The sequence below is a fragment of the Myotis lucifugus genome, unplaced genomic scaffold, assembly GCF_000147115.1.
Source record: "Myotis lucifugus unplaced genomic scaffold, Myoluc2.0 scaffold_20, whole genome shotgun sequence".
In the NCBI taxonomy this organism is placed as follows: domain Eukaryota; kingdom Metazoa; phylum Chordata; class Mammalia; order Chiroptera; family Vespertilionidae; genus Myotis; species Myotis lucifugus.
In genome coordinates, this window is record NW_005871068.1 from 3,204,582 (window position 1) to 3,229,419 (window position 24,838).

At 39.4% G+C, this 24,838-nt stretch overlaps 1 protein-coding gene across 3 annotated transcripts in view; it reads left to right on the forward strand.

Annotated features, from left to right (window-relative positions):
* POLA1 (DNA polymerase alpha 1, catalytic subunit) overlaps positions 1–24,838 on the forward strand; it is a 311,022-nt gene that overhangs the window by 181,102 nt on the left and 105,082 nt on the right. For all 3 annotated transcript variants that reach the window (XM_006085647.3, XM_023751338.1, XM_023751339.1), the window contains one exon: positions 17,721–17,837. In XM_006085647.3, coding sequence (XP_006085709.1) covers positions 17,721–17,837 — 117 coding nt within the window. The remainder of the gene's footprint in view (positions 1–17,720; positions 17,838–24,838) is intronic.

Sequence of the window (24,838 nt, forward strand, 5' to 3'; positions counted from 1 at the left end):
AAAAGAAATAATTCACAGGAAAATTTCCACAAGGAAGATGGCCTACCAGTTATTAAAATTTTAAGGCATTTAGGGTAATTAAAATATTTTGGTGCTCTCCTAATTTTAATTGAGTCAATATAGAAAGTCCAGAAGTAGACTTAAAGTTGCATTTAGTATTATATAAAGGAGTGGCTTATGTCAGTAGGAAACAGTCATCTGGGAGAAAAAATACAGTTGATGATCTAGGGAATGTATTTGCAACCCATGAAACAAATAAAGGGCTAATTTCATTCACACATAAAATGTTCTTGCAAATTAAGGAGAAAAAGACCAATCTAGTAGAAAAATGGGTAAAGGACAGGGACAGGTAATTCATGGAGAAGGAAATGAAAATGGCTAATAAACATAGGTAAAGATGTTTAAGCTCACTCTTAAATTCCAAAGTCCAAAGGAATACCAATTTTCACCTATCAGAATGACAAAGATCCAAAAGTTAGGTAATGGGTAGTGTAGGGAAAAGAGTATTTGCATACACTGTTAGCGGGTGTGAAAATTGATATGCCCTTTTTGGATTGCAATTTTGGCAACACCTGTCAAATTTTTAAGTGAACATAAGACTCAGCAATTCCAATTTGGGTATCTCTCCTTCCAGATGTACAGTACCTTGAAGTTGTTGCCAAATTACTGTACAGGGATATTCCTTGCAGCATTACTAATAATAGTAAGAGACCAAAACAACCTAATTATTGATCAGAAGAGGATTTGTTGAAGGATTACAATAGAAAATAGAATTCTGTGCAGCCATTAAAAGGAACATTGCAGGTCTTACATGTACTTATAAGGTATAATTTCCTCTACTGTTGAGCAAAAAAGGCAAGGTTTGGAACTGTATATGATACATTCCCTTTTGTATTTTTAAAAACAAAGGGAGAAATAGTCAATAATAGATTTTACTTAACCCATCATATCCAAAATATTTCAATCTATAATGAATATTAAAATGTCAATAAGTTATATTATCTTGTTTGGACTGAGTCTTTTTTTATTTTATACTTGTAACATCTCAGTTTGGACTAGCACATTCCAAGTGCTCATGAACCACATACAGCCACTGGCTTGTGCATTAAGCAGAGTAGGTGTAGGACGGTGATGGCGAACCTTTTGAGCTCGGCGTGTCAGCATTTTGAAAAACCCTAACTTAACTCTGGTGCCGTGTCACATATAGAAATTTTTTGATATTTGAAACCATAGTAAAACACTTATATTTTTTATATTTATTTTATATATTTAAATGCCATTTAACAAAGAAAAATCAACCAAAAAATGAATTCGCGTGTCACCTCTGACACACGTGTCATAGGTTCGCCATCACTGGTGTAGGATGTAGAGTATTGGACTAGAAGTTCAGAACCTGGGTGGCCCTGCTGCTGAAGGCTCTGAGAGTGCACAAGGAATATACTTTTTCCTGGGCTTCATTTTTCTCAGAATATGAAACATTAGACTAGAGCTCTAAAGTCCCTTCCAACTGTAAAATTTAGGGTTCAGATTTTTTATTTCAGATTACTTGTCAAGTAAAAAATGTAATTGTGCTTGTTTTCATAGACACTGTTTCCACCAGCACTCCTAAAATTCTGTGTTCCTAAGTGAAGCACACTTCATATTGTAGGGACTAGATTGTTATCATTAGAGTAAGGTTCTTTGTTTATTGGTTTGTGTAAAGGAAGTATGTTACTAAGCTGCATACATGATGTAAACTATGTAGAAATTGAAAGTTCTTTTTTGTTGTTGTTGTTAATCCTCCCCGGAGGATATTTTTTCCATTGATTTTTTTAGAGACAGTGGGAGGGGGAGAGACAGAGAGAGAAACATCGATGTGAGAGAGACACATAGATTGGTTGCTTCCTGTATGCACCCCTATCGGGCTGGGGATGGAGCCTGCAACAAGGTACTTGCCTTGACCAGAATTGAACCTGTGACCCTTCAGTCCTCAGGCCGAGGCTGACGCTCTAACCACTGAGGAACCAGCTAAGGCTGGTCAGTTCTTTTAATAGAATTAAGTCCAGTTTGAGGATTTGCTGTAAAAGAGAGAAACCCATAACAATATCTAAAGAAACACTAAATATTGAATGAGAAAGAGTTGAGATTTTTTTTAGTACAAGTCTGTTTATACAGTCCATTCTTCAGAAGATAGTAACCAGTAGTTTTATTTGAACAAGAGAGAAAGAATCATATGGACAGTGGATCTCAGCTGTGGCCACACATTGGAATCACTTGGGTTGCTTTTTAAAATCCCAGTTCTCTATTCTGTACCCCAGACCCATGGTTCTTAAAGCATGGTCCCCAGGCCTACAGCAGCAGTATCACCTGAGAACTTGTTAGAGATGTGAATTCTTAGGCCCTACCCCAAGACCATTTGAATCAGAAACTCTGGAGTGGTGCCCAGCAGTCGGTGTTATATTGCTCCCTGGTGATTCCAATGTGCAGCCAGAGTTGAGAATTCTAGAGCAAGGAGGATTTGGAGCAGGGATAGCAGGTGGGTTTCATAGTGCATGCCGGCTCTCATCTTATATGGGTCATTGGGGAGGGAGTTGAAGATGGAATGCAGTCACTTGCTAGGTATTTGCCATTCCTGATTTTGGGATTTGGGTAATTTATTGATATTATAGAGGGTTGGATGTTGCAATTCACAAATAGAAGTCAAGAAGCATCCTATCCAGTTGGCCAACGTGGGGAAGAGGGAACAGAGGAGAAAAGGGAAAAAAACAAATACTGGAACAGAAGGAACAAAAGGTTGGGGCAGGAGGGGTCAAGTGTACTAGGTAAAATGTTATAAGTGTAGACATTCCAGATAGATTATAAAATATTTCATTTGGGCCCTGGCTGGTTTGGCTCAGTGGATAGAGCGACGCCTGCGGACTGAAGGGTCCTGGTTTTGATTCTGGTCGAGGGCACATGCCCAGGTTGCGGGCTCCATCCCCAGTGGGGAGCGCGCAGGAGGCAGCCAATCAATGATTCTCTCACATCATTGATATTTCTATCTCGCTCTCCCTCTCCCTTCCTCTCTGAAATCAATAAAACTATATTTTTAAAAATTAAATATTTCATTTGGGCTTCTTAAAGAAGTTCAAGTGTCATGGGGAGTTTATGCCCACTTTATGGTCTAACGTCAAGTCTATTTGAAAAGTACTGAAGGCTTGTTCAACCCTTTATTATTTTTTTAATATATTTTATTGATTTTTTACAGAGAGGAAGGGAGAGGGATAGAGAGTTAGAAACATCGATGAGAGAGAAACATTGATCAGCTGCCTCCTGCACACTCCCTACTGGGGATGTGCCTGCAACCAAGGTACATGCCCTTGACCAGAATCGAACCTAGGACCCTTGAGTCCGCAGGCCGATGCTCTATCCACTGAGCCAAACCGGTTAGGGCTTGTTCAACCCTTTATTGTTTGGCATTAAAGGATACATTTCCTCTTAACATTTGGACTTTTGATAAGAATGTACTTTAATACAGGTATGGTAAATTTGAAATGAATTAAGCCAGAAAATAAAATATGTTTTCCAAGTATAAAGAGATTGGCACAGACGTGAGGAGTTAATGTGTCACATTCTTTTGATTTGTACTCCTCCAGAGAAATCACAGTATCTGTAATTTCAAAGGCATATTCTGAAGAATGTTATATTGTGATTTCTCTAAGCTGAATCTTCGAGATCTGTCTGGGAGTTTTCAGCTCTGACAAAATAAGAACGGACTCATTATAGTATCAGGTTCATTTGATTTTTCAAAAGTTAGTGGAAATATGCAGATCCCTGGAGAAACTCCTTTTGCTCTGCCTCGTTATAAGGCAGACGGAGGAAAGCAGGCTGGGCTGTGTTGAGTGCATCTGGAGCTTCTTATTTTTCAGATCTCAGCAGTATAACTTCTGCAAGCCCTTTCTGTGTGTGTTTTTCTTGTCTCATCGTAAAACATTACATTTTCATGAGAAAGTCAATTTTGATCATTTCCAAAAAGCTAGCCCGTATAACAGAGTGTATGCCTCTTAGAAAAAAACTGTTCCTTTACTATAAAATAGAACCTGTCTTTCATACCTGACCAAAACAATTCTGATATAACTTTTGTAATCACATTTATTACAGGAAAGATAATACTATTTTTTGAAATTACGTTTATCAAAATGTGGTTTTAATTTTTGTATTAATTTCTGAGTACTGACTTTATATTTTTAGATTGTTTTATGAATTGGGCTCTCTCTGAGTATAAAGTGGTTTTCAGCACACTGGTATATTATTGAACATCTTCCTCAAATAGCAAACACATGCATTTCAACAGCTTTTTGGACAGAACCACATTTAATCATTATTTACAGGAAAAATTTATGGCTTTTTAATTAACAGTATTTTCTCATCTTATATTCTGGCATTGAAATTATGAAACTTCGTCTCAGTGTGTAGACTTACCTTGTTGTATTGCCAAGAGGAAAGAAGTGGCTTTTCTGCAAAGCTAAATAGTTTGTACTTTATTGTCTGCTACGAAACAGCTGCTGAGACCAGAAAAATGCCGTCTCATCATTGAGCCTGGGGTGTCCAGAAGAGGCAGGGAAAAATGACTGTAGCTCCCTGTCTGCCCTGGCACTCTCCTCCTTTCTTTTCATTTTCACTGCCCTGAAGAGCAGGAGAACAATATTCTGCAATTAAGGGTTCCATTAAGTTGAAGAAAAGAGCAAATGGGGGATGTTTGTTCTCCAGGCTGAAAAAATTTGTCTGGGGTGGGGGGGATAGTGGTAGTGGTATAGAGAGAGGTGGGTGGAGAGACGAAGTCAGGGCTGTTTGTTGAATATACTGTTAAGGACTGTTACCATCCTAATTAATCAAGTTAGAAATTACAGCTGTAGTCGGTTTCCCCCCAATTCTTGTTATCAATTTTCTTCTCTTTTGAGACAAAGCAAATATAAATTTTGTGTTCATTTGTCATTCGTTCTTTGACTTCAGCATCTCTGAAAATAACAATGTAGCACAAAAGCCCAGTATTTACCTAGTTGTAATGTGGGTTGCCATGGTGTTTTGCAAATTATTGCAATTATGTTCACCATGCGAGTCGCCCTTGGTAACTGGCGAAAAAACTGATAATCCTGTTTTGAACAAAAGGTCAAATTGCTGAATAGAAAGTCTTGATTAACTAAAAGATGTACAAAGTGGAATTATTTCCTACCATTCAGAAATAGTTCTTGATCGGGTTTGGGGGAGGGGGTGAGTAAGTACATCTGATTACTGAAGTACAAAGCATTGAAAGGATGTTGTCTTGAGCCTTTCATGTAGTCTTAATGGTGGCTTTTTTGTCAAATTTACCCATTTGCGGCATTGAAAGAGGCAGCTGCATTTAAGCTGGAGAGACGGTGCTTTTTCAAGAGTTCAGTGCATGGAAAGTTCTCAGCAGTATCTGCAGTTTACTAGTAGCCCCTGGTCTATTAAAACTGATGTGCCGCATTTGAGCCCATTGCTCTCAGTACTTGTGAACCCCTCTGGCTGATGATCTAATAAAGTGCTCTTACTGGACAATCTCTGATCAGCTACTTAAAAAGGAGCTTGGAGGAGGGGGCCGGAGGAGGAAGCCTCACAGGCAGTCAGACTTGGTGTAGGCCAGGAGAGAGATGTGTGGCTAAACCGAAAGGCTTGTCGCGAAGATAATCTGTGCTGAGGTATTTGCCATGGGGTTTTAGTTTTTGTGCCCCAAATCCTCTAAGCTGTGATCACCTTTTTTTTTTCTGGAAGGAAATCTTAATTTTATTCCATGTTGAATAAGATAAGATTAGAAATGTCTTTTTAAAATTCAAAAATCCACCTTTGTGGATTTGTTTGTGAAATTACGGACATTCATAAAATACATGATTCTGTGTTTATGTCAAAGCAAAAGTTTCCCTGGTTACATCCAAAGATGCATTTCTTCTTTTCTGAATCTGGCCGATCATCTGGGGGAGTGAATTTTGAAGGAAGGGGGGTTCTCTTTTTTAATGGCCACCTGAAAAATCAATTCTCAAAACTTTTGAGAGTGTGTGAAAGTGGCATGAAAGCAAGGGAAACCTTAACAAGTTTGTGAGTTTACATTCTGCATCACCTAGCAACCCCCTGGCTCAGCCAGATCTCTTGTCTACCCTTAGTTCTGTTTACAGACCATTCAAACAGCCCTTCGAAACCATGAAAGATATTCAGTTTCATTAGTACCACTCTCAAGGAGAAAATAATTAAAGTTAAATGAACAAACATTGCCTGGTGATGGTTTGAACTCCATACTGATTTTAAGATGCCCTTTGAGGCAATTGCATATATAGTTCAGTTTTAACATTTGCTGCTCTGTACCCAAAGGCATACCACATTAAACCATGCCAATAAATTCTAGCCTGCATACAAACAAATAATAACAATTACTTTAGCTAGACTTGAGCATAGAAAAGAAACTCTGCTTGTAATAAGGTTCGAGCATGTCCTCCTGATTGAATTTTTTAAACATTTGATTCCTACCCTGGACATGAGCTGATCCATGTGTACACTGAATAAAGGCAGGGGAGGAGATGTGGGAACAAAGCGCCTCTCTTTAAAACTGGTTTGCTACCCACCTTCAGAGATCTAGCATCATAAAGAAAAGTGTTCAAATCATCTTCCATCGAAGGCTATGTGGATCTCAGTGAGTGGCTTAATTTGATAAATTATTCTAATACCACTAATACATGCCCTGCCACTTTCTACTCGAGAACTGCTTATATGCTTAAATTGACCTATTTTTTGAAATTTCTGAACTAGTCTAAAATGTTTGAAAGAAAAAACGATTTTATGTGCTCTTTTTTCCTGAAGCACATTCCCGGAAAATTCATCTTGGTTACAATGAAACACATGGTATAGCTCAAGGTATTTTTCAGATGGATTGGTGATTTGATTATATTGAAAGCTCTTGTCAAAACTGTGTCTTTCCTCATTAATAATGGTTTTCTGATTATAAAAACAATATACACTTATAGAAATTTTTAGAAAATACAGAAACAGAAGAAACCACCAAAAGGGAACCAGTGATGGCATTTTAGAGTATTTCCTTCCAGTCTTTTTTTCTGGTTACATATTGACGAAACTAAACCTTGAGTTATCTTTTGAAGTTTATTTCTTCATGTGTGTAATATAGTGAAGGTGATTTTTTTTCAAGAGTGAGACTTGAGAGCAAGGTCAGTGGTGGAAGTAATTAACAATTTTTTCTTAGAGGCTTTATCACTAAAATCATATAAACACCAGAGTAGCCATTTTACCATTCCATTTTATTTTTTTCCCTTTTTCTTGTTGAAATGACTATATGCCTTAACTGGCACATCCATTTATAAGCATTCATGTTGGAAAGTTGGACCTTCATCGTGGTTGGAATATTACATCCCCAAGTCACTTGTAGCTTCACATAGTGAAAACAAAAGTCTTTTGTGAAAAGATTTGTAATACAATAGAGATTAATGGAATGTGGAGAGGAAAATGCTTTCCTTTTTCTCATATAAAGCGAAAGCAGGGCTGCTCACAAATCTTGTATTCTTATTATTTGTATTTTCTTAGCTCTCTAACATCCACAGTACATGGCTGGGTTGCATGAGCTCTTTGTGCTTTGTTGACAGTTGACAGACAAAGCGAAATTATTCCTGAAGCAAGGTACTGTGTACTTAGTTGTGACCTATTATAGCCTAAGAATGTAGCTTGCTTTTGAGTTGGATGAATAGGGAGAGTATTTTATACAATAGGCTTGAATATACCAGGAGAGATTTTCAACTGCCCATACAGAAAGATACATGTTCACCATTGAACCCCCACCCCCAAATGTAATCTTCCATATAAAGTAATTTTAAGTATATTTTGCCCAGTTGCTTGCGTGGAGACGATTTTAACTGTTCTAGTATTGTCCTACAGTGGTAAAATAAAATTGCTGGTAATTGTTGGCTTTCTCTGCTCACAGCATAGCAGGAGAAGATGGTTTAATGTCCCTCAGGTACATCTTCTGATGCTCAACTTCAGATTGCAAATTAAAATAACACGGCTATGGTATTGGATTTGATGTGAGGCAAAGCAGAACAACTTGCTAATTTATCATGTAATATACAATTGCCGAGGTTAGAATTTGTCCACTTGTAGTGCTATTCTGTGTGTTTAAATGAGGAGCGCTGTTTGCATCTAACCTATCATAACAGTTGGGGAGTGCTCCATTATCCTTTCAGCAAAGTGATGGCACAGTCTGGTCCTTGCACAAATGATAAGATCAATAAGTTTCAAATAACTTGGATGAAATGACATGTGACTGTTCATTTAAAGAGATGTCTTACTTTAAAAATCAATTTTAATAATATTCAAAATTCTTACATTGACCGACAAGGCACTTTCCACATCTGTTTTGATAATTTTGTTAAAAAAATATTTTTGTATTAACTTTGGTGAATAGTCGGTTTATATATATATTTTTCCTGAGTTTCTCTTTCACCTCCTACCCTGGCACCTCTCTGAGACTTAATAATCACTCTTTGACATGCCAGAATGCTGCAGTGTGGAAAATTTAACTTTAAATGCAAAATTATGTTCCTGTTAAAACTTCCCCTGGAGATCTTAGGAAAAATTTCTCCCAGTTTTGGGTGCAAATGTGGGTCAGAAAGCAATTTGTTTTTTTATATTTCTGGAAGTCCCAAATCACAACATGTCATTCTTCAAAGGCAGCTGTGGGCCCATACTGTGTTCTATCTGTAAGAAGGCCCATTTTATGCTGGGGATAATTCTGTGACAGAAAAATTTGACTACAAGGAAACCCCAGAACATGTGTAAATGGTTTGGGGTGAAAAGAGGGTCTGGTGTTCTCAAAGTGCACTAGTTTGGGGAGAGGGGGTGTTTAGGCCATTATAGAAAAATAATGATATGATAAACTCTAAGAGCATGCGTGCTGGCAGACCTAGCCCTGTGACCCTGTCATTGCACTCCTGGAGAGCCATTACAGTTTAAACTAAATCATATGTCACTGCTTTATTGCGTTGTGTTGTCTCTTGAAAATCTCTGAATTCCAAGTAAAGCGAAGACCACCTCCTCTTCCCTCACCATCCATTCTGCCATCTGTAACTTCAAATCCAGTATAGTTTTTTGTTTTATTTTTGTTTTTATTGATTTCAGAGAGGAAGGGAGAAAGAGAGAGAGATAGAAACATCAATGATCAGAGAGAATCATTGATCCGCTGCCTCCTGCACGCTCCCTACTGGGGATCAAGCCTGCAACCCAGGCATGTGCCCTTGACTAAAATCGAACCGAGGAACCTTCAGTCCACAGGCCATCACTCTATCCACTGAGCCAAACCAGCTAGGGCTCCAGTATCGTTTTATCAGGGAAAACCTGATCATTTCACTTACATGGACTACATAGTTGTATTATTTTGCAATCAAATTGAGATGCAGCTCTGCCTAATTTACCCATTATTCATCATTGGGATTCTCCATTTTGGGATAACACCAGGTGAAAATTGACCTGGCTCTTACCACATTTGAATATTACACCTTTAATAGTGCATTGTCAGCTATAGCCCAGCACTGGTATTCCCCAGTACTGGAGGCATCTGTAGGATAATAATATTTTAATTTATTGAACTCTGTGTGGGTTTTCTTATTTGATCCTCTTAACAATTCCAATAGGATAGGTATCATTACTTCCTGTTTTATAGACGAGGAGACTGAGACTCAGAGGTTTGGTGACTTCTAAAAATTACCCATTAATGAATGAGAGAGAAACACACTCAAGTGTGGTTTTCCATAATCTCAACTCTGTATTCTTCAATGACTGTGAACCTTTGTGCTAGAGACTGTGGAAGACACTACCAATCCAAAGCAGGTCACTTCCTGGGGGCCTGACCATCCATTTAAGGAGGTAAAATAAGATGGTTCAGGGATAGTGCAAAGCGTCATGTGCTCAGTTGTAGCTGGGATACAGGGAGCAGTCCCTGGGGGTGGGAAAATTTCATAGGAGAGGAATGGAAGTGGTGTTCAAGGATTAGGCGTTTTATGCAGAGCTTCTACAGCATGAGTACAGACAAGGAGTTGGCAATAGGCAAAATGTGATGAAGTCGGTGAAAAAAAATCTGATGGGGCAAAGAGTTTGTGTAAGAGAATAATGAGAAAAGAGGAATGGGATGAGGCTGTAAAAATTGGAAAGCCAGACCAAAGCATGGGTTCTTAATACTCTCTGAAAGGTATACAGTTGGGGGATGGGAGTGGAAAGGCCTTGGGAAACTACGCTTGGCCTCTCTTTGCATTGGGTGTGGGAGAGAATGGAGTCAGGGAAACCCGATAGAGGGCTATTGCAATAGATTGACTCTGAAGTCTGGGCTTGGCGTGAGGTTGGTGATAATAGGACTATAAGGCCAGGGGGCAGACTTGGTGACTGATTGGAAATGGGAGAAGAAGGGCCCACAACATATTTGATTCAAGAATAAGAAATACTCCAGCCACCGTGGCTCAGTGGTTGAGTGTCGACCTATGAACCAGGAGGTCACGGTTTGATTCCCAGTCAGGGCACATGCCCAGGTTGCAGGCTCAATCCCCAGTGTGGGGCATGCAGGAATCAGCCAATCAATGATACTGTCTCATCATTGATGTTTCTCTCTCTTCCTCTCCCTTCCTCTCTGAAATCAATAAAAATATTTTTTTGCAAGAATAAGAAATACTGTGGACCTGGCCAGGTGGTTCAGTTGGTTGGAGCATTGTCCTGTATACCAAAAGGTCTTGGGTTTGATTCCTGGTTGCAGGTTCGTTCCCCAGTCAGGGCTCATACAGGAGGCAATTAATCAATGTTCCTCTATCTCTATCTCTATCTCTATCTCTATCTCTATCTCCTCTCCCCCCTCCCTTCTACTCTTCTCTTTCTCTCCTTCCCTCCCTCCCTCCCTCCCTCTGTCTATAGCAGTGGTTCTCAACCTTCCTAATGCCTCAACCCTTTAATACAGTTCCTCATGTTGTGGTGACCCCCAATTTCATTGTTACAAATTGAACATAATTAAAGCATAGTGGTGAATCACAAAAACAATATGTAATTATATATGTGTTTTCCGATGGTCTTAGGCGACCCCTGTGAAAGGGTCGGTCGACCCCAAAGGGGTCACGACCCACAGGTTGAGAACCGCTGGTCTATTGAAATCAATAAAAACATATCCTCAGGTGAGGATTAAAGAAAAAAAACAAAGAGAATAAGGACTGTGAATTTTAGACCCTTATTATTTTCCATGAACGTGCTCCTGTGCATTTTTATTTTATCGCTTCTATGCATTCATTTACAGAAGTCTCCCCTATCCATGGAGGATACATTCCGCAGTGGATACCTGAAACCACAGATAGTACCAAGCCCTATATTGCATGTACTATGTTTCTTCCTATACATACATACCTATGATAAAGTTTAATTTATAAATTAGGCACAGTAAGAGGTTAACAATAACTAATAATAAAATAGAATAGTTATAAAATACTGTAATAAAAGTTATGTGAATAAATGTTAAGTAAAATAAGAGTTACTTGCTCAAAAGCACTATGGTACCTCCACAGTCATCTGATAACCAAGATGGCTAATAAGTGACTAGTGTGCAGGGAGTGTTTATAGTATGGAGTCACTGGCCAAAGGGATGATTCACATCCTGGGGGGATGGAGCAGGACTGCACAAGATTTTATCATGCTACTCAGAATGATGCACAATTTAGAACTTACACATTGCTTATTTCTGGAATTTTTCATTTAATATTTTCAGACTGGGTTGATCAGGGGTAACTGAAACCACAGAAAGTGAAACTGTGGCCCTGGTCGGTTGATCAGTGGTTAGAGCTTCTCCCCATGGACTAAGGGGTCCAGGAGTCGATTTCCAGTTAAGGGCACATACCGCGTACCTCAGTTGCATGTTCCCCAGCCCCAGTAGGGGCACATGTGGAAGGCAACTAGTTGATGTGTCTCTCTCATCTCTCTCTTTCTCTGTCTCTCTCTCTCCTCCTCCTCCTCCTCCTCCTCCTCCTCTCTCCCTTCCACTCTCTAAAAATCAATGGAAAAATATCCTCAGGTGAGGATTATAAAAATAAAAAAGTAAGTGAAAATCTATTGGTAAAGGGGAACTACTATATTCAAAAGATATTTTTGAGTGCTTCCTATGCACCACATTTACAGGTCTGGATGATTTTTGTGCGTGCATCCTTCTAAAAATGCAAAGTATACTCAAATTAATAACAGTTTGTATTTAAAGGGCAACAACTGCCAGGAACACCTCAGTTACCAGTGGAAATCAATCCCTTTTTATCATGTGCAGAAACATTTTAGTTAAGGCCTCAGAAATATTAGCAATCAGAACCAATCAACATTTCACATCATTTTGTATATAATGATTTCAAGGAATCATTGTTTTGCTATTGGACAGGTGGCTTCACCTCTTTTGAACCCTTTACCTATAAGCATGGTTTTGGTAGCCCTCAGAAAACTTAATGGCCTTATTTCTTCTCTCACACACAAAATTTATATGTATGTATATAAAATTCAGAATATTTTTATTTTTGCAAAACTCCCCAAATTTGTGTAGCCATAAAAGGGGGCTGCAGAAATATGTACATGATAATATAAAATAGACAAAGTATGTTAATAACCTTATTTCTGTTGGTTATGACAATTTGGCACTTTGGTGTGGCATTGCATAATAAAATGACATATTTGGATGACAGACAACGTCCTTAGAGTGGTTTTAGAAGTTTTTATTAAAGCCCAAATCTTTTATAGGTTTGACTTCCAAAGAACTACATTTTATTAAATTTTTTTTCTTCTATTGACTTGGCAACATAGTTTTGGACAGTACATTATTTCCCAACATGGGAAATGAACATTAGTTTAGTTTTGTCTCTGTGAGTAGTAATTCAAAGTAAATTTATAAAATGTTAGTATTTTCATTTACTTCATTTTTAACACCCATGCAAGGTAAATTTTACTGTGAGATCTTGCAATGGATGATTTGCCCCACCATGGGATTTTTTTCAAAGACCTGGCATATTTATTTTTAAGGACACAAATGTTCTTTGAAAGGTAGATTTAATACATTCAGTTATTATTTGTTGGGGGGAACAAAGGGTTAACCAACATGTACTTGAAAAAACTGAATGGAAGCAAAGCATATATTGAATATGATTAGGGCCTATTTCCCCCATAGAAGAGTTTTGTTTAAAATAGACCATGACCAAAAGCTTAATTATAAAAATAAAACAAGAGGTATAAAGAGCTGCAGGCTTTAATATTTTTTCAGCTCCAGTTCCCTTCACACAGTTATCAGCATGTTTAATTTCCAAGCATAATAGCACTAGTTATTGTTGTCATTTGTAAAGGGAGATTAACAGATAGTAAGTACAAACAAACCCAAATAAGTACTGAATAGAGAGAGGTGACAAAGAAGAAAAGACCTCTTTAATGTTAATTATAACTGGTAGGAAGTCTAGACAAATTATATTATCTGTTTTCTATATTACTTGAAAGGCCATTTAGTTAGTAACTCTGTCAGAGATAGTTAGGTGTTTGCTTTAGAAACAGGTGAGGTAACAATTTAGGTCTCCCTGGTTGGCAGCTCACCTAGTGAGTCATGGAGTTGTAATAAATTGATGGAATCAGGTTTCAAAACCTGAAAAGAAATTGTTTTAACTTCCAGGTTATATTCTGGTGCTTAATAATTTATTGTCTCAAAAACGTAACAATTCCAGCCCAGTTAGTGTAAGGTCATGGTTCGATTCCAGGTAAGGGCACATACCTGGGTTGTGGGCTCCATCCTCAGTGGGGGGCGTGCAGGAGGCAACCAATCAATATTTCTCTCTCATCATTGATGTTTCTATCTCTCTCTCTTTGCCTCTCCCTTCCTTTCTGAAATCAATTTTATATATATATTTTAACGTAACAACTCCAAATGAATGATAAAAGAGTCATCCAGTCCTACATTTTTCACGTGGTTTGCTTGAAGTCTACTGTTTCCTTTATTAATATGCCTACATGGTAACCAGAAACAACTTAATCTGACCTTTAGTGTTCATAGGCTGCATTTAAATCTTAATACCTGCTGCTGCCATCAGCTCTACTGTCCCCCTCGGTATTCTCCATACCTAGAATAGACTAAACCAAAGTATCTTGTTTCTTTAATTCTAAGAGGCCATCAATTGTGAGCTATATCTTAACAGCTTTTTTGAAGGAAATACAAATACATCATTAAATGTACATGTCAATTGTAAATGCATCTGAGTTTTAGAAATAGTAAACTGAATAAAAATGTGTCCTTAAATTAAGAAAATGTGGCACTTGGCCCTATGATGACTATGACTATGACTCAGAACCACTGATTCTTTATTCTAGTTCGTGGTAGGATCCACATAACTCCATCCCTTCTCTGTTGTTTAGCATTTATAATTGGTACCATAAAAATTGCTTCTTAAAGCCAAACTGTACTGAATTATGTGTGTGTGTGTGTGTGTGTGTGTGTGTGTGTGTGTGTGTGTACCTTGTTTTCATATTTAGATTGTAATTTCCTGAAACTCTCCACAAACTCTCCACAATATTAAATATATTTCTGGGTATATATTAAAGATTTCATAAGGACTCCTTGAGACCCTCTACATGAAAAGTTCAAATTAAATATTAAAATATTTCAGACTATTGACTAAAGATAGGGATGAAGCTAACTATGAATGTATTGTCTAGATGGATTTTATATTCTTTAAAGGTAGCATATTTTCTTTTAGTAAAAAATGTTACAGTACACTTCCTTTGGGTGTACTAGTAAAAAAGCTATAAATGGAGCTGGAAGAACTGATTTGGAGTTCTTTGCCTTGACTTGGTTGTAGGTACTTCCAAGAAGAGCCTATTCTGAAGAATGAGGTCACTTAGCACAGGGAGTAGGGACATCCTGCAGCTTTGGATTAATGCTATGTGGCCACATTAATAAGTGGCAGACGAAGGTCCCTAACATAATTAAGGAGCAATTGTAGATATATTGCTCTCCTCTAGGCAGAACAAAACCAAACAGGTTGCTCAGTCTAGAAAAAGGGAACGTGGTTAAAAATGTCACTGATGCCTTTCTTGATCATACTCCACATAGTTCTCTCTGGCCTTCATTCTTTTGTGCATGTTGTTTTCTCTACCTAAGTTGTCTTTCCTGCCTTCTCCAACTTATACTTACTCTTCAAGACCAGTTCAGAAGTTCTACTTCTCCAAAGGCTCCAGGTCCCTGCTTTCAGCTCCCCGAGTGGGAACCCATGCAATAAGGGAACATACCTTGTTCACCTTTATACCCCCTAGTTTGCCTTAGGTGTATTATGCCTAATACATATAGCACTAAAGCCCCCAGAGAACCTGAGTTTTGCTCAACCCCATTTGTGAAGTCTTATCTTACTTGTTTAACAGATACGTTTCATAGCAAACAATGCTGATTTCAGATAACAGGCATATTGTTATCACATGTGTATGAGAACATTCACACAAGAGCAGCAAGGGGGAGTAACTGCAGGAGGGAACTGTACAGAGAAGTGGGCAGTGGCTATTTGAAACCACTGGGAAAGGGTGGTCAGTTGACGTTGTCCTTGAAAACATGGCAGTCTCCAGAGAACATCCTATATAGTACAGAGGTGATATGCAAATTGACCATCACTCCAACACACAAGATGACCGCCCTCATGTGGTCAAAGATGGCTGCCACAAGATGTCTGGCAGGGGAGGGCAGTTAGGGGAGATCAGACCTGCAGGGGAGGGCAGTTGGGGGCAACCAGACCTGCAGGCAAGGGCAGTTAGGGGTGACAAGGCCTGCAGGGGAGGACAGTTAGGGGTGACCAGGCCGACAGGGGAGGACAGTTAGGGGTGACCAGGCCAGCAGGGGGTCAGTTGGGGGTGACCAGGCCAGCAGGGGAGGGCAGTTGGGGGTGACTAGGCCTGCAGGAGAGGATAGTTATGGGCGACCAGGCTGGCAGGGGAGGGCAGTTAGGGACGACCAGGCCTGCAGGGGAGGGAAGTTAGGAATGACCAGGCCGGCAGGGGAGGGCAGTTAGGGGCGACAAGACCTGCAGGGGAGGGCAGTTGGGGGTGACCAGGCCTGCAGGGGAGGATAGTTAGGGGTGGACCAGGGCCGGCAGGGGGAGGGGCAGTTTAGGGGTGACCAGGGCCGGCAGGGGGAGGGCAGTTTTGGGGGCGACCAAGGCTGGCAGGGGGAGGGACAGTTAGGGGCGACCAGGCTGGCAGGGGAGGGCAGCTAGGGGCAGTCGGGCCGGCAGGGGAGCAGTTAGGCGTCGATCAGGCTGGCAGGGAAGTGGTTAGGGGGTGATCAGGCTGGCAGGCAGAAGTGGTTAGGGGCAATCAGGCAGGCAGGCAGGCGAGCAGTTGGGAGCCAGCAGTCCTGGATTGTGAGAGAGATGTCCCAGATTGGAGAGGGTGTAGGCTGGGCTAAGGGACACACACATACATACACACACACACACACACACACACACACACACGTGCACGAATTTCATGCACTGGGCCTCTAGTGTGTAAAATAATGTTTTAATTTTATTTATTTATTTTTAAGTATATTTTTATTGATTTCAGAAAGGAGAGGAAGAGAGAGAGAGAGAGAGAAACATCAGTGGTGAGAGAGACTCATTGATCGGTTGCCTCCTGCACACTCCCTACTGGGGATGGAGCCCACAACCCAGGCATGTGCCCTGACCAGGAATTGAACCATGACTTCCTGGTTCATAGGTTGATGCTCAACCACTGAGCCACAACCAGTCAGGCAATGTTTTAATTTTACATAAAAGAGTTGCTTACATTTAGTCAGTGTTTCTCTTATGCCAAGCATAGTTCTAAGCACTCTGAATGTATTACATCACAACCACAAAAACCCTATAAAACAGGTACTGTTGTATTCATTTCACAGAGAAGGAAACTGATCTCAGCAATCTATAATAATAAAAGCGTAATATGCTAATTAGAATGGACAGCCAAACGATCTTCCAGATATCCTTCTAGACCAGTGGTTCTCAACCTGTGGGTCACGACCCCTTTGGGGGTCTAATGACCCTTTCACAGGGGTCGCCTAAGACCATCGGAAAACACATATATAACTACATATTGTTTTTGTGATTAATCACTATGCTTTAATTATGTTCAATTTGTAACAATGAAATTGGGGGTCACCAGAACATGAGGAACTGTATTAAAGGTGGCATTAAGAAGGTTGAAAACCACTGTTCTAGACGAAGCTGTGGCTGTGAGGGCCGAGCCCCTTGCACAAATTTCGTGCATCGGGCCTCTAGTTAAGTAATAAATAATTACTCGGCTGTTGGGAAAGTCATTTATTTCTGTGTGGTATATTCTTTACTTTGGTAATGGTCTGTACTAATGAACTAAAATCCATTGGTTTACATCTGTGAATAATCATATAAGATTTTATTGGGAGGTATTTTTGTATGTGGGATGGGATTATATTTTAAGAAAAGAGAATACCATCTCATGTAATCTTTCTTTTTGTAAAACTTGATGAATTGCCTAACTTTTAAGTTTGGGGAATAGATAAAAATAAACACATCAGGAAAGAAAGGTAAGGAGCTATTTCAGAATCTCTAAGGAAAGTTTGAATGAGATGAGTCTATCTTGATAATGAAAGGGGTCTTTATTTGCATTTGTTGATGGTGGCGAGGGGACTGAAGTGTTCTCTTTTTTCTCGGCAGGGCTGGTTGATTTGTGAGGAGCCAACCTGTCGAAATCGAATTCGGCACCTTCCCCTTCAGTTTTCCCGAAATGGACCTCTTTGCCAAGTCTGCATGAAAGCTACACTTCGACCAGAGGTAAAGGTGGTATAAATGATGCTAAAGAACTGTGTGTGTGTGTGTGTGTGTGTGTGTGTGTGTGTGTGTGTGTGTGTGTAGGGGGTTGGGGGTTGTGTTTGTCCATTCCTTAGCTCTGGGAAGTAGATATTTGGAGTTTGCTGGGTACAGACACCCTACTACCATACACATATTTTTTAAATATTCAGACTTCAAAAAGATATGCTTTTTTCTTCACTTCATAGCAATACTGTATTTATAGCTAAAAGATAAACTAATTCTCATATGGGTTACTCAGATTTCTTTGGTCGCCACTTGATAATTACAAAGAAGAGGAACCATTTCTTTGCAGAAACTGCTGTTACCTTTGGACTAGATCAGAACCCTTTTTGTAAGTACCAGAAAACCTCCCAAACCGGTACCCTACAGGGTTTATTTGTATGGGCTTCCATTGTTTCTAAGTAGCAGCATAGATCAGTGGTTCTCAAGCCTTTTCTCTGCCTTAATACATATACCTGAGGTATAAGGCAGACTATCATTAGTGGCTCTCAACTGGGGAGCACATGGTCTGGAACGATCTTCCTGGTAATTTCCTTTGAGCATCATCCAAGCACCATTTCCCAAACTGTGGGGAGAAGAATGTTTGGGGGTCTTGCATGCAAAGAGGGTTTTGTAATCAACTACATCTAGCAAACTCTGGACTAGCCAAAGTTAAACAAGCTTATTGCAGATTCTCAGAGCCTATAAAATGGTCATGTGTAGTCTGTGTAGTCTGTCTCGCCTAACAGGGCTGTAATGCCTCACTTTCCACATTGGTCTGGCCAGAGGATTTGTAAGGATTTGGGTAAGATAGTGAGAATCAGAAACCTGTTATGTATTTACTTATTTCTTAACACAGAGCAGGGTTCTTTAAGCAACTTTTAACTTCAAATCTTTTCACTTAAAATGGTTGATCCACAGGCTAGTTTTACCGAACTATTTAAGATGATATATTGTCTTTTCACAAAATTTAGCAAGAAGTCAGAAACTACAAATGGCTACCGCCATTGTTGTGTATTCCCTTGTTTTGCTTATCCATATGTATGTTTTACGTGTTTTCAGTCATAATGAAAATAGGCTTTTGTATTATCTTTTGTCAAGCATCTGTCTGTATTGCTGCTTAATTTTCAGTACCAAAAATTTTAAATGCAATGTTGACCATCCCTCTCATTGGGCATGTTAGGCTACTTTCACTTTGTCTTTATTAGAAAACTGTGACAAATATTTTCCTGCTTAAGTTATTTTTTGTTGTTATTTGAGATATTTCTTTAGGATAAATTCTTATCAATAGTATACATCAAAATACATAAATACAATAGGGTCATGATTTGTATTGCCAGATTGCTTTCTTATTAGGTTATCCCAACTTAGACTATAACCAGTTTTTACCACCACCGTTGCAGCATTTGAACATTATTATTCACTTATACTAAACTAATTTGATATGTATAAATGTTCCTTCCCTAATTTTGTAGATCTTCCATAATTAACAAAGTAGAGTGTAGGTTTTCTAAAAATACAGAACACAAAGTGAGAATTAGCTGTTGCAGCAAATTCTTTTTACGTCAGCCTCATGGCAAGACTTGCATCAGCAGGTGCAGAAAGAAAACAAGAGTGTATCAATTTAGTGTGAGTCATCAGTCCAATTGCAGACTCCAGGGGAATCACCTTGCTTCAAGAACCCATGCTGCCTTTGAGCCTTTAACATCTAGATCATCAAGTGAAGTTCAGTGAGAATTGAATTACTTCTTAGAAAGTCAACCAGTTTTATGATTGCATTCTTGGTGAAAGAAAGTAAAAGGAAAGTGTACAGCTAGCAGATCAGTAACCTTTCAGTACACGTTGATGATGTTCCTGGTAGGTTGATGATGTTATTGCAGAGTGGTTTCATACATCTGGTTTTCTTTGATCATTTATTATCCTTTTTAAATGAGCGAACCGGCGGGCATTTTGAAATAATTTCTTTCGCTTCATATTCTTGTCCTCAAAACGGTGGCATTTTGGGCAGGCATTTATCAAAGTTATCAGCTATTCTGCCCAGAGAGAAGCTTTTATAGCTTAGCTCCTTGGGTCATATTGCAGCTCAGAACATGACCCTTGGGAATAGCTGGAGGTTCATAGCATCCTGGTTGGTGATATTGCCCTTAGCTGTTCCTCACAGGGACCTGGAGAGTGGGACTAAGTCTATTCTTCTGCAGTTCATTTTGAGTTGCTAGTGATGAGTGGAGAATTTCTTACTTCTATTTATGAGGTTCCTAGGCTTTCCTAGAAGGAGGAAAAAGCTACATCTTTCCTCACTTAACAGCGTCAATAGGTTTTGTGACTTTAAGCAAAATGATGTATAATGAAACCAGTTTTACATAGGCTGATTGATATAAATAAGAGTTAATTTCCTATGACATCTCACCAATGTTATAACAAAACAACATTATTTGAGGACCTGCTAATAGTTCTAGAGAAGTTCCAAAATCAATGGTACGATGGATAGGGCCATTATAATTATCATAGGGCTTTCCATCGTGTTAATTTTGCAGGATTGTGCTTATCTGGTTTTTAAGTTCTGGGTTGCTGTGTCTCAATCATATTTTACTTTCATTTAAAAATTATTTATTGAACACCTGTATCCGAGCACTTTGCTAGGTGCTAGGGACATATCAAATGAACAGGGCATGTCCTTATTTATGAAGCTAGTTTAACATTACCTAAATTATATAAAATTTATTATCTGTGAGCAAAAATAGGCATTTGTAAATATCCATTTGGACAAAAGCACTGCTTTCCTAATGTTTGACTAGTGGGGACTTTAAACACGTTCAAGGTTGATGGTAAAGCACTTGCCTCTTACTGTGCCAGTCTCATCCTCACATAATAAATCTACTCTCATTTAGTCCTGGGTTGCAGTTTGCTTGAGTACTTTCCAGAATTGACTTGGAATATGAAAACTGGCTCTTCTTCCAGCTCATGTTGCCAGAGTTATGAGAAGAAAGCTGGGGCAATTTTGTTCCCAGGGTTTCAGATGTGTCTCTCTTCTGAGATACCTTTTTTTTAAAAAAAATCAGTAAAGTTTTCTTAGGTTCATGGGAATTTAACAGTATGCAAATTGCTGCTTATTAAAAATATATTCTCTGGGTATTCGCTGCTACATAGGAAGTCCAAATAAATACAGGAATAAAAACTTCGAGGACTGCATAAGTTCCTAAGTGAATAGAACCCTTTTCCACACTGGTGATAGAGACGGGACTTACCTGGACAGAGAATAAATATCTTAGTATCTCCTTATTTTAGGGACATGGTTTTGACTTCTTAAGGTGACCAAATCTGTATGGCTATGAGCTGAACCCACAGTGTATTCTGTGTTATATAATTCATCAAAAATAAAGCGTAAGTTTTGTTTTGTTTTCATTATAGAACTAGGATTTTAAACCAAGTTAAAGTTTTTCTCACTAACATTTCTATCTTTGACGAGATGAGAAACCATCTACATGAGTGAGACTCCCTGGGCCATGGTAGAAATAATTTGTGAAATTGTACAGCCCCTGGGGCAGGAGCACTGTGGTAGAGCCTTTTAGTCAGGTTTTCATTCAACTAAATTTCTTGAAGGCCACTTATGAGGAAAGCAGTAAAATGACTTAGAATCCTACTTTGGGATAACTCTAGTGTTTTTCACATTATCCTCAGTTATAAAGCTTTGAAAAATTTTATAATGGAATATGTGTACCATACTGGACTTTGGCCTTCAAGGGAGAATTTAAATGATGAACTTATAATCATTGTGTGTTACAGTTTCAAAATGGCTATGGTTGAATGAATTGTTGATTTGATAAGTCACTTAGGGACACTGAGAATGTTGTCAAGCCACCTGGGAGAGTATTTTGTTTCGGCATAAAATGAAAATAGAAAAATAATTGTGATCTCTTAAGGTAGTAATCATGAGTTGTGCAGCCAGAGAACCTTAGAACCATGATGGAAAGTCTTCAACATTTGTATCTAGTAATTAGTTACCCTTCAGTAGACTCTCAGTGTTTACCATGAAGGGTCCTTTGGATCTCTGTTGTGATTTTAATGTGCTTGTTCTTTGATGCAGAAATTGCTAAATTCTACATACAGCTTCTCTTACCACAAAGCAGATGCTAGCCTTCTTTTTAAGTTTTTCATCCCTTTTTATTGAAATGAAATTCACATAATGTAAAATGAACCATTTTGAAGGGAATAATGCAGTGCCATTTAGTACATTCACAATGTTGTGCGACCACCACCTCTAGTTCCAAAACATTTTCATCACCCCCAAAGAAATCCCTACACCCATTAGGAATCATATAATATGCTAGAGGCCCCGTGCACGAAAATTTGTGCACTGGGGGGGTTGGTCCCTCAGCATGGCCTGCACCCTCTTGCAGTCTGGGAACTCTCTGGGAGTGTCCACCTGCCGGCCTAGGCCTGCTCTCTGGGGGGGGGGGGGATCAGGCCTAAGCTGGCAGTCAGACATCCCCTCTGGCAACCCAGGAGCCCTCGGGGGATGCCCAACTGCCGAGGAGGCAGGAGAGGCTTCCACCACCACCGCTGCACTTGCAGCTGTCAGCCCAGCTTGTGGGTGAGCAGAGCTCCCCCTGTGGGAGCGTACTGACCACCAGGGGGCAGCTCCTGCATTGAGTGTCTGCCCCTTGTTGGTCAGTGCGCATCATAGCAACTGGTCGTTCTGCCGTTGGGGTCAATTTGCATATCACCCTTTTATTATATAGGATGACCTTTTGTGTGTGGTTTCTTTCAACTTGCACAATGTTTCTGAGGTTCTGCCATGCGTCAGTATTTCATTGCTTTTTATGTCCGGAAAATGGTCCATTGCATAGAGATACCACCATGTGCTTATCTAGTCATCCACTGATGGGTTTCTTCTTTCAATATACTTTCAAAGTTTATTTTCTTTTTCACTAGCTAGATAGGTCCTACATTTGGCCTAAATGTGTGTCCTTTGACTCACTCATTGCTCCTAGTTCAACTGAATGGATTGATCCTTTGCCTTCAGTAAGCACTTATTCAGCATCTACTGTTTTCCTATTTTATGAGAGCCTTTAAGACAGTGAAAGTGGCTATCCTCCTGAGCCTGTCCCTGCTAGGCCCAATATTCCTAAGTCTTCAGACATTTTTCTAGTACTCTGTTTTCAGAATAATGATCCCAATCTAGTGTTCCTTTCCCAATAAAGTGAGGAACCCAGAACTGCAGGCTACACTTCAGCTGCCCTCACTGGCACTGGTACAGAGCAGAACAATCCTGCTGCTGCCAACTTTTCTAGGTAGCCAATTTCTGTGAAGTCTATTTAGGGTTGCGTTAACTTTCTCGGCATCTATATTCACAATGTTGATTCATTTTGAGCCTTCTGTATACTAAAAGCACATAATATTTTTTGCACATGCAACCTCTGGTCCATGCCTTGTCAGGAGTTTTGAGAGCCAAGTGATTTATTTAGACTTAAGTCTAGGACTCCATTAGTAGTGTATTAGTTTCCTAGGGCTGCTGTAACAAAGTACCACAAACCAGATAGCTTAAAACAACAAAAATCTATTGTTTTCACAGTTCTGGAAGCTAGTTAGAAGTCTGAAATCCAGGTATTGGCAAGGCATTCTCCCACTGAAATCTATAGGAGAGAATCCTCCCTTGCCTTTTTTTCTAGTGTCTGGTAATCCTTGGCATTCCTTGGCCTACAGAGATGCATCACTGTAGTCTCTGCGTCTGTAGTCACGTGGCCATCTTTTCCCTGTGTGTGTCTGTATCTTTTCTTCTTCTTAGGACACCAATCATATTGGGTCAAGGGCCCAGCCTAATCCAGTATGATCTCATCTTAACCTGATTTTATCTACCAAGTTCTTATTTCCAAATAAGGCCACATTCACAGGTATTGGGGGTTAGGACTTCAACACACCTTATTAGGGATATAATTCAACCCATAACAGACAGGAATTGTACTGAACTGAAGGAATTAGAGACCAAAAGTAACAGCAGTTTAAATAGAATGGACATTCAGTTCTCTATCCAAGAAACAATACTGTATCATGTGACAGAAATCCAGGTGTGGGCTGTTGAGGATTGCTATAGCTCCACATCGTCATCAGGGGCATAAGCTTCTGCCCTTCTCCATCATTGGCAATGCCAGGCTTCTAACCTCAAGATCACAACATGGTCCAAGATGACTACACAAACTCCTTCAAACCATCACAGGCTACAAGATGGAAAAAAAGCTGAAGGGTCAAGCAGTGGTTCTCAACCTTCCTAATGCCACAACCCTTTAATACAGTTCCTCATGTTGTGGTGACCCCCAACCATAAAATTATTTTCGTTGCTACTTTATAACTGTAATTTTGCTACTGTTATGAATCATAATGTACATATCTGATATGCAGGGTGTATTTTCATTGTTCGCGACCCACGGGTTAAGAACCGCTGGAGGATACACCTCCCAGCCATGTCAATTCTTTGAGCAACCTTCCTGGAAGTTCTACCCAACACTCCAGCTTAAATTTCAGGGGCCGGAAATTATTCACATGGACAGAATCATCTTTGCTTCTAGTTTATCATTCTCCACAAGGAGTCTCTCTCAAAGGGGAAATCACAACAATACTGATTGGATGTTGATGGTCTCATGGTTTTGTGACAGGTTTGACCCCTGGAATGAGAAATCATGGGGTCTGTTTCCTTGGACAATCTAATATTTTAAGCAGCATATTTAAAAATGTGCTTGCTCCTACTCATTTTACCCCAGAAGCCAGTTGCTTAAGGAGATGGGTCATATAATTTTTTAAAATATGGTTTTGGTAACTGGCCAGGAGACAGTGTGTAAGTCTCCGTGTAATGACTGTGGCCAAAGAATCTTGACTAACAGTGGGAGTGATAAGTCAGGGCCATAATAATAAATCATGGAATGTGATAGGATTTATTGATAGATGGATCGATGTTAACTAATTAGAACATAAAAAATAATTATTAAACT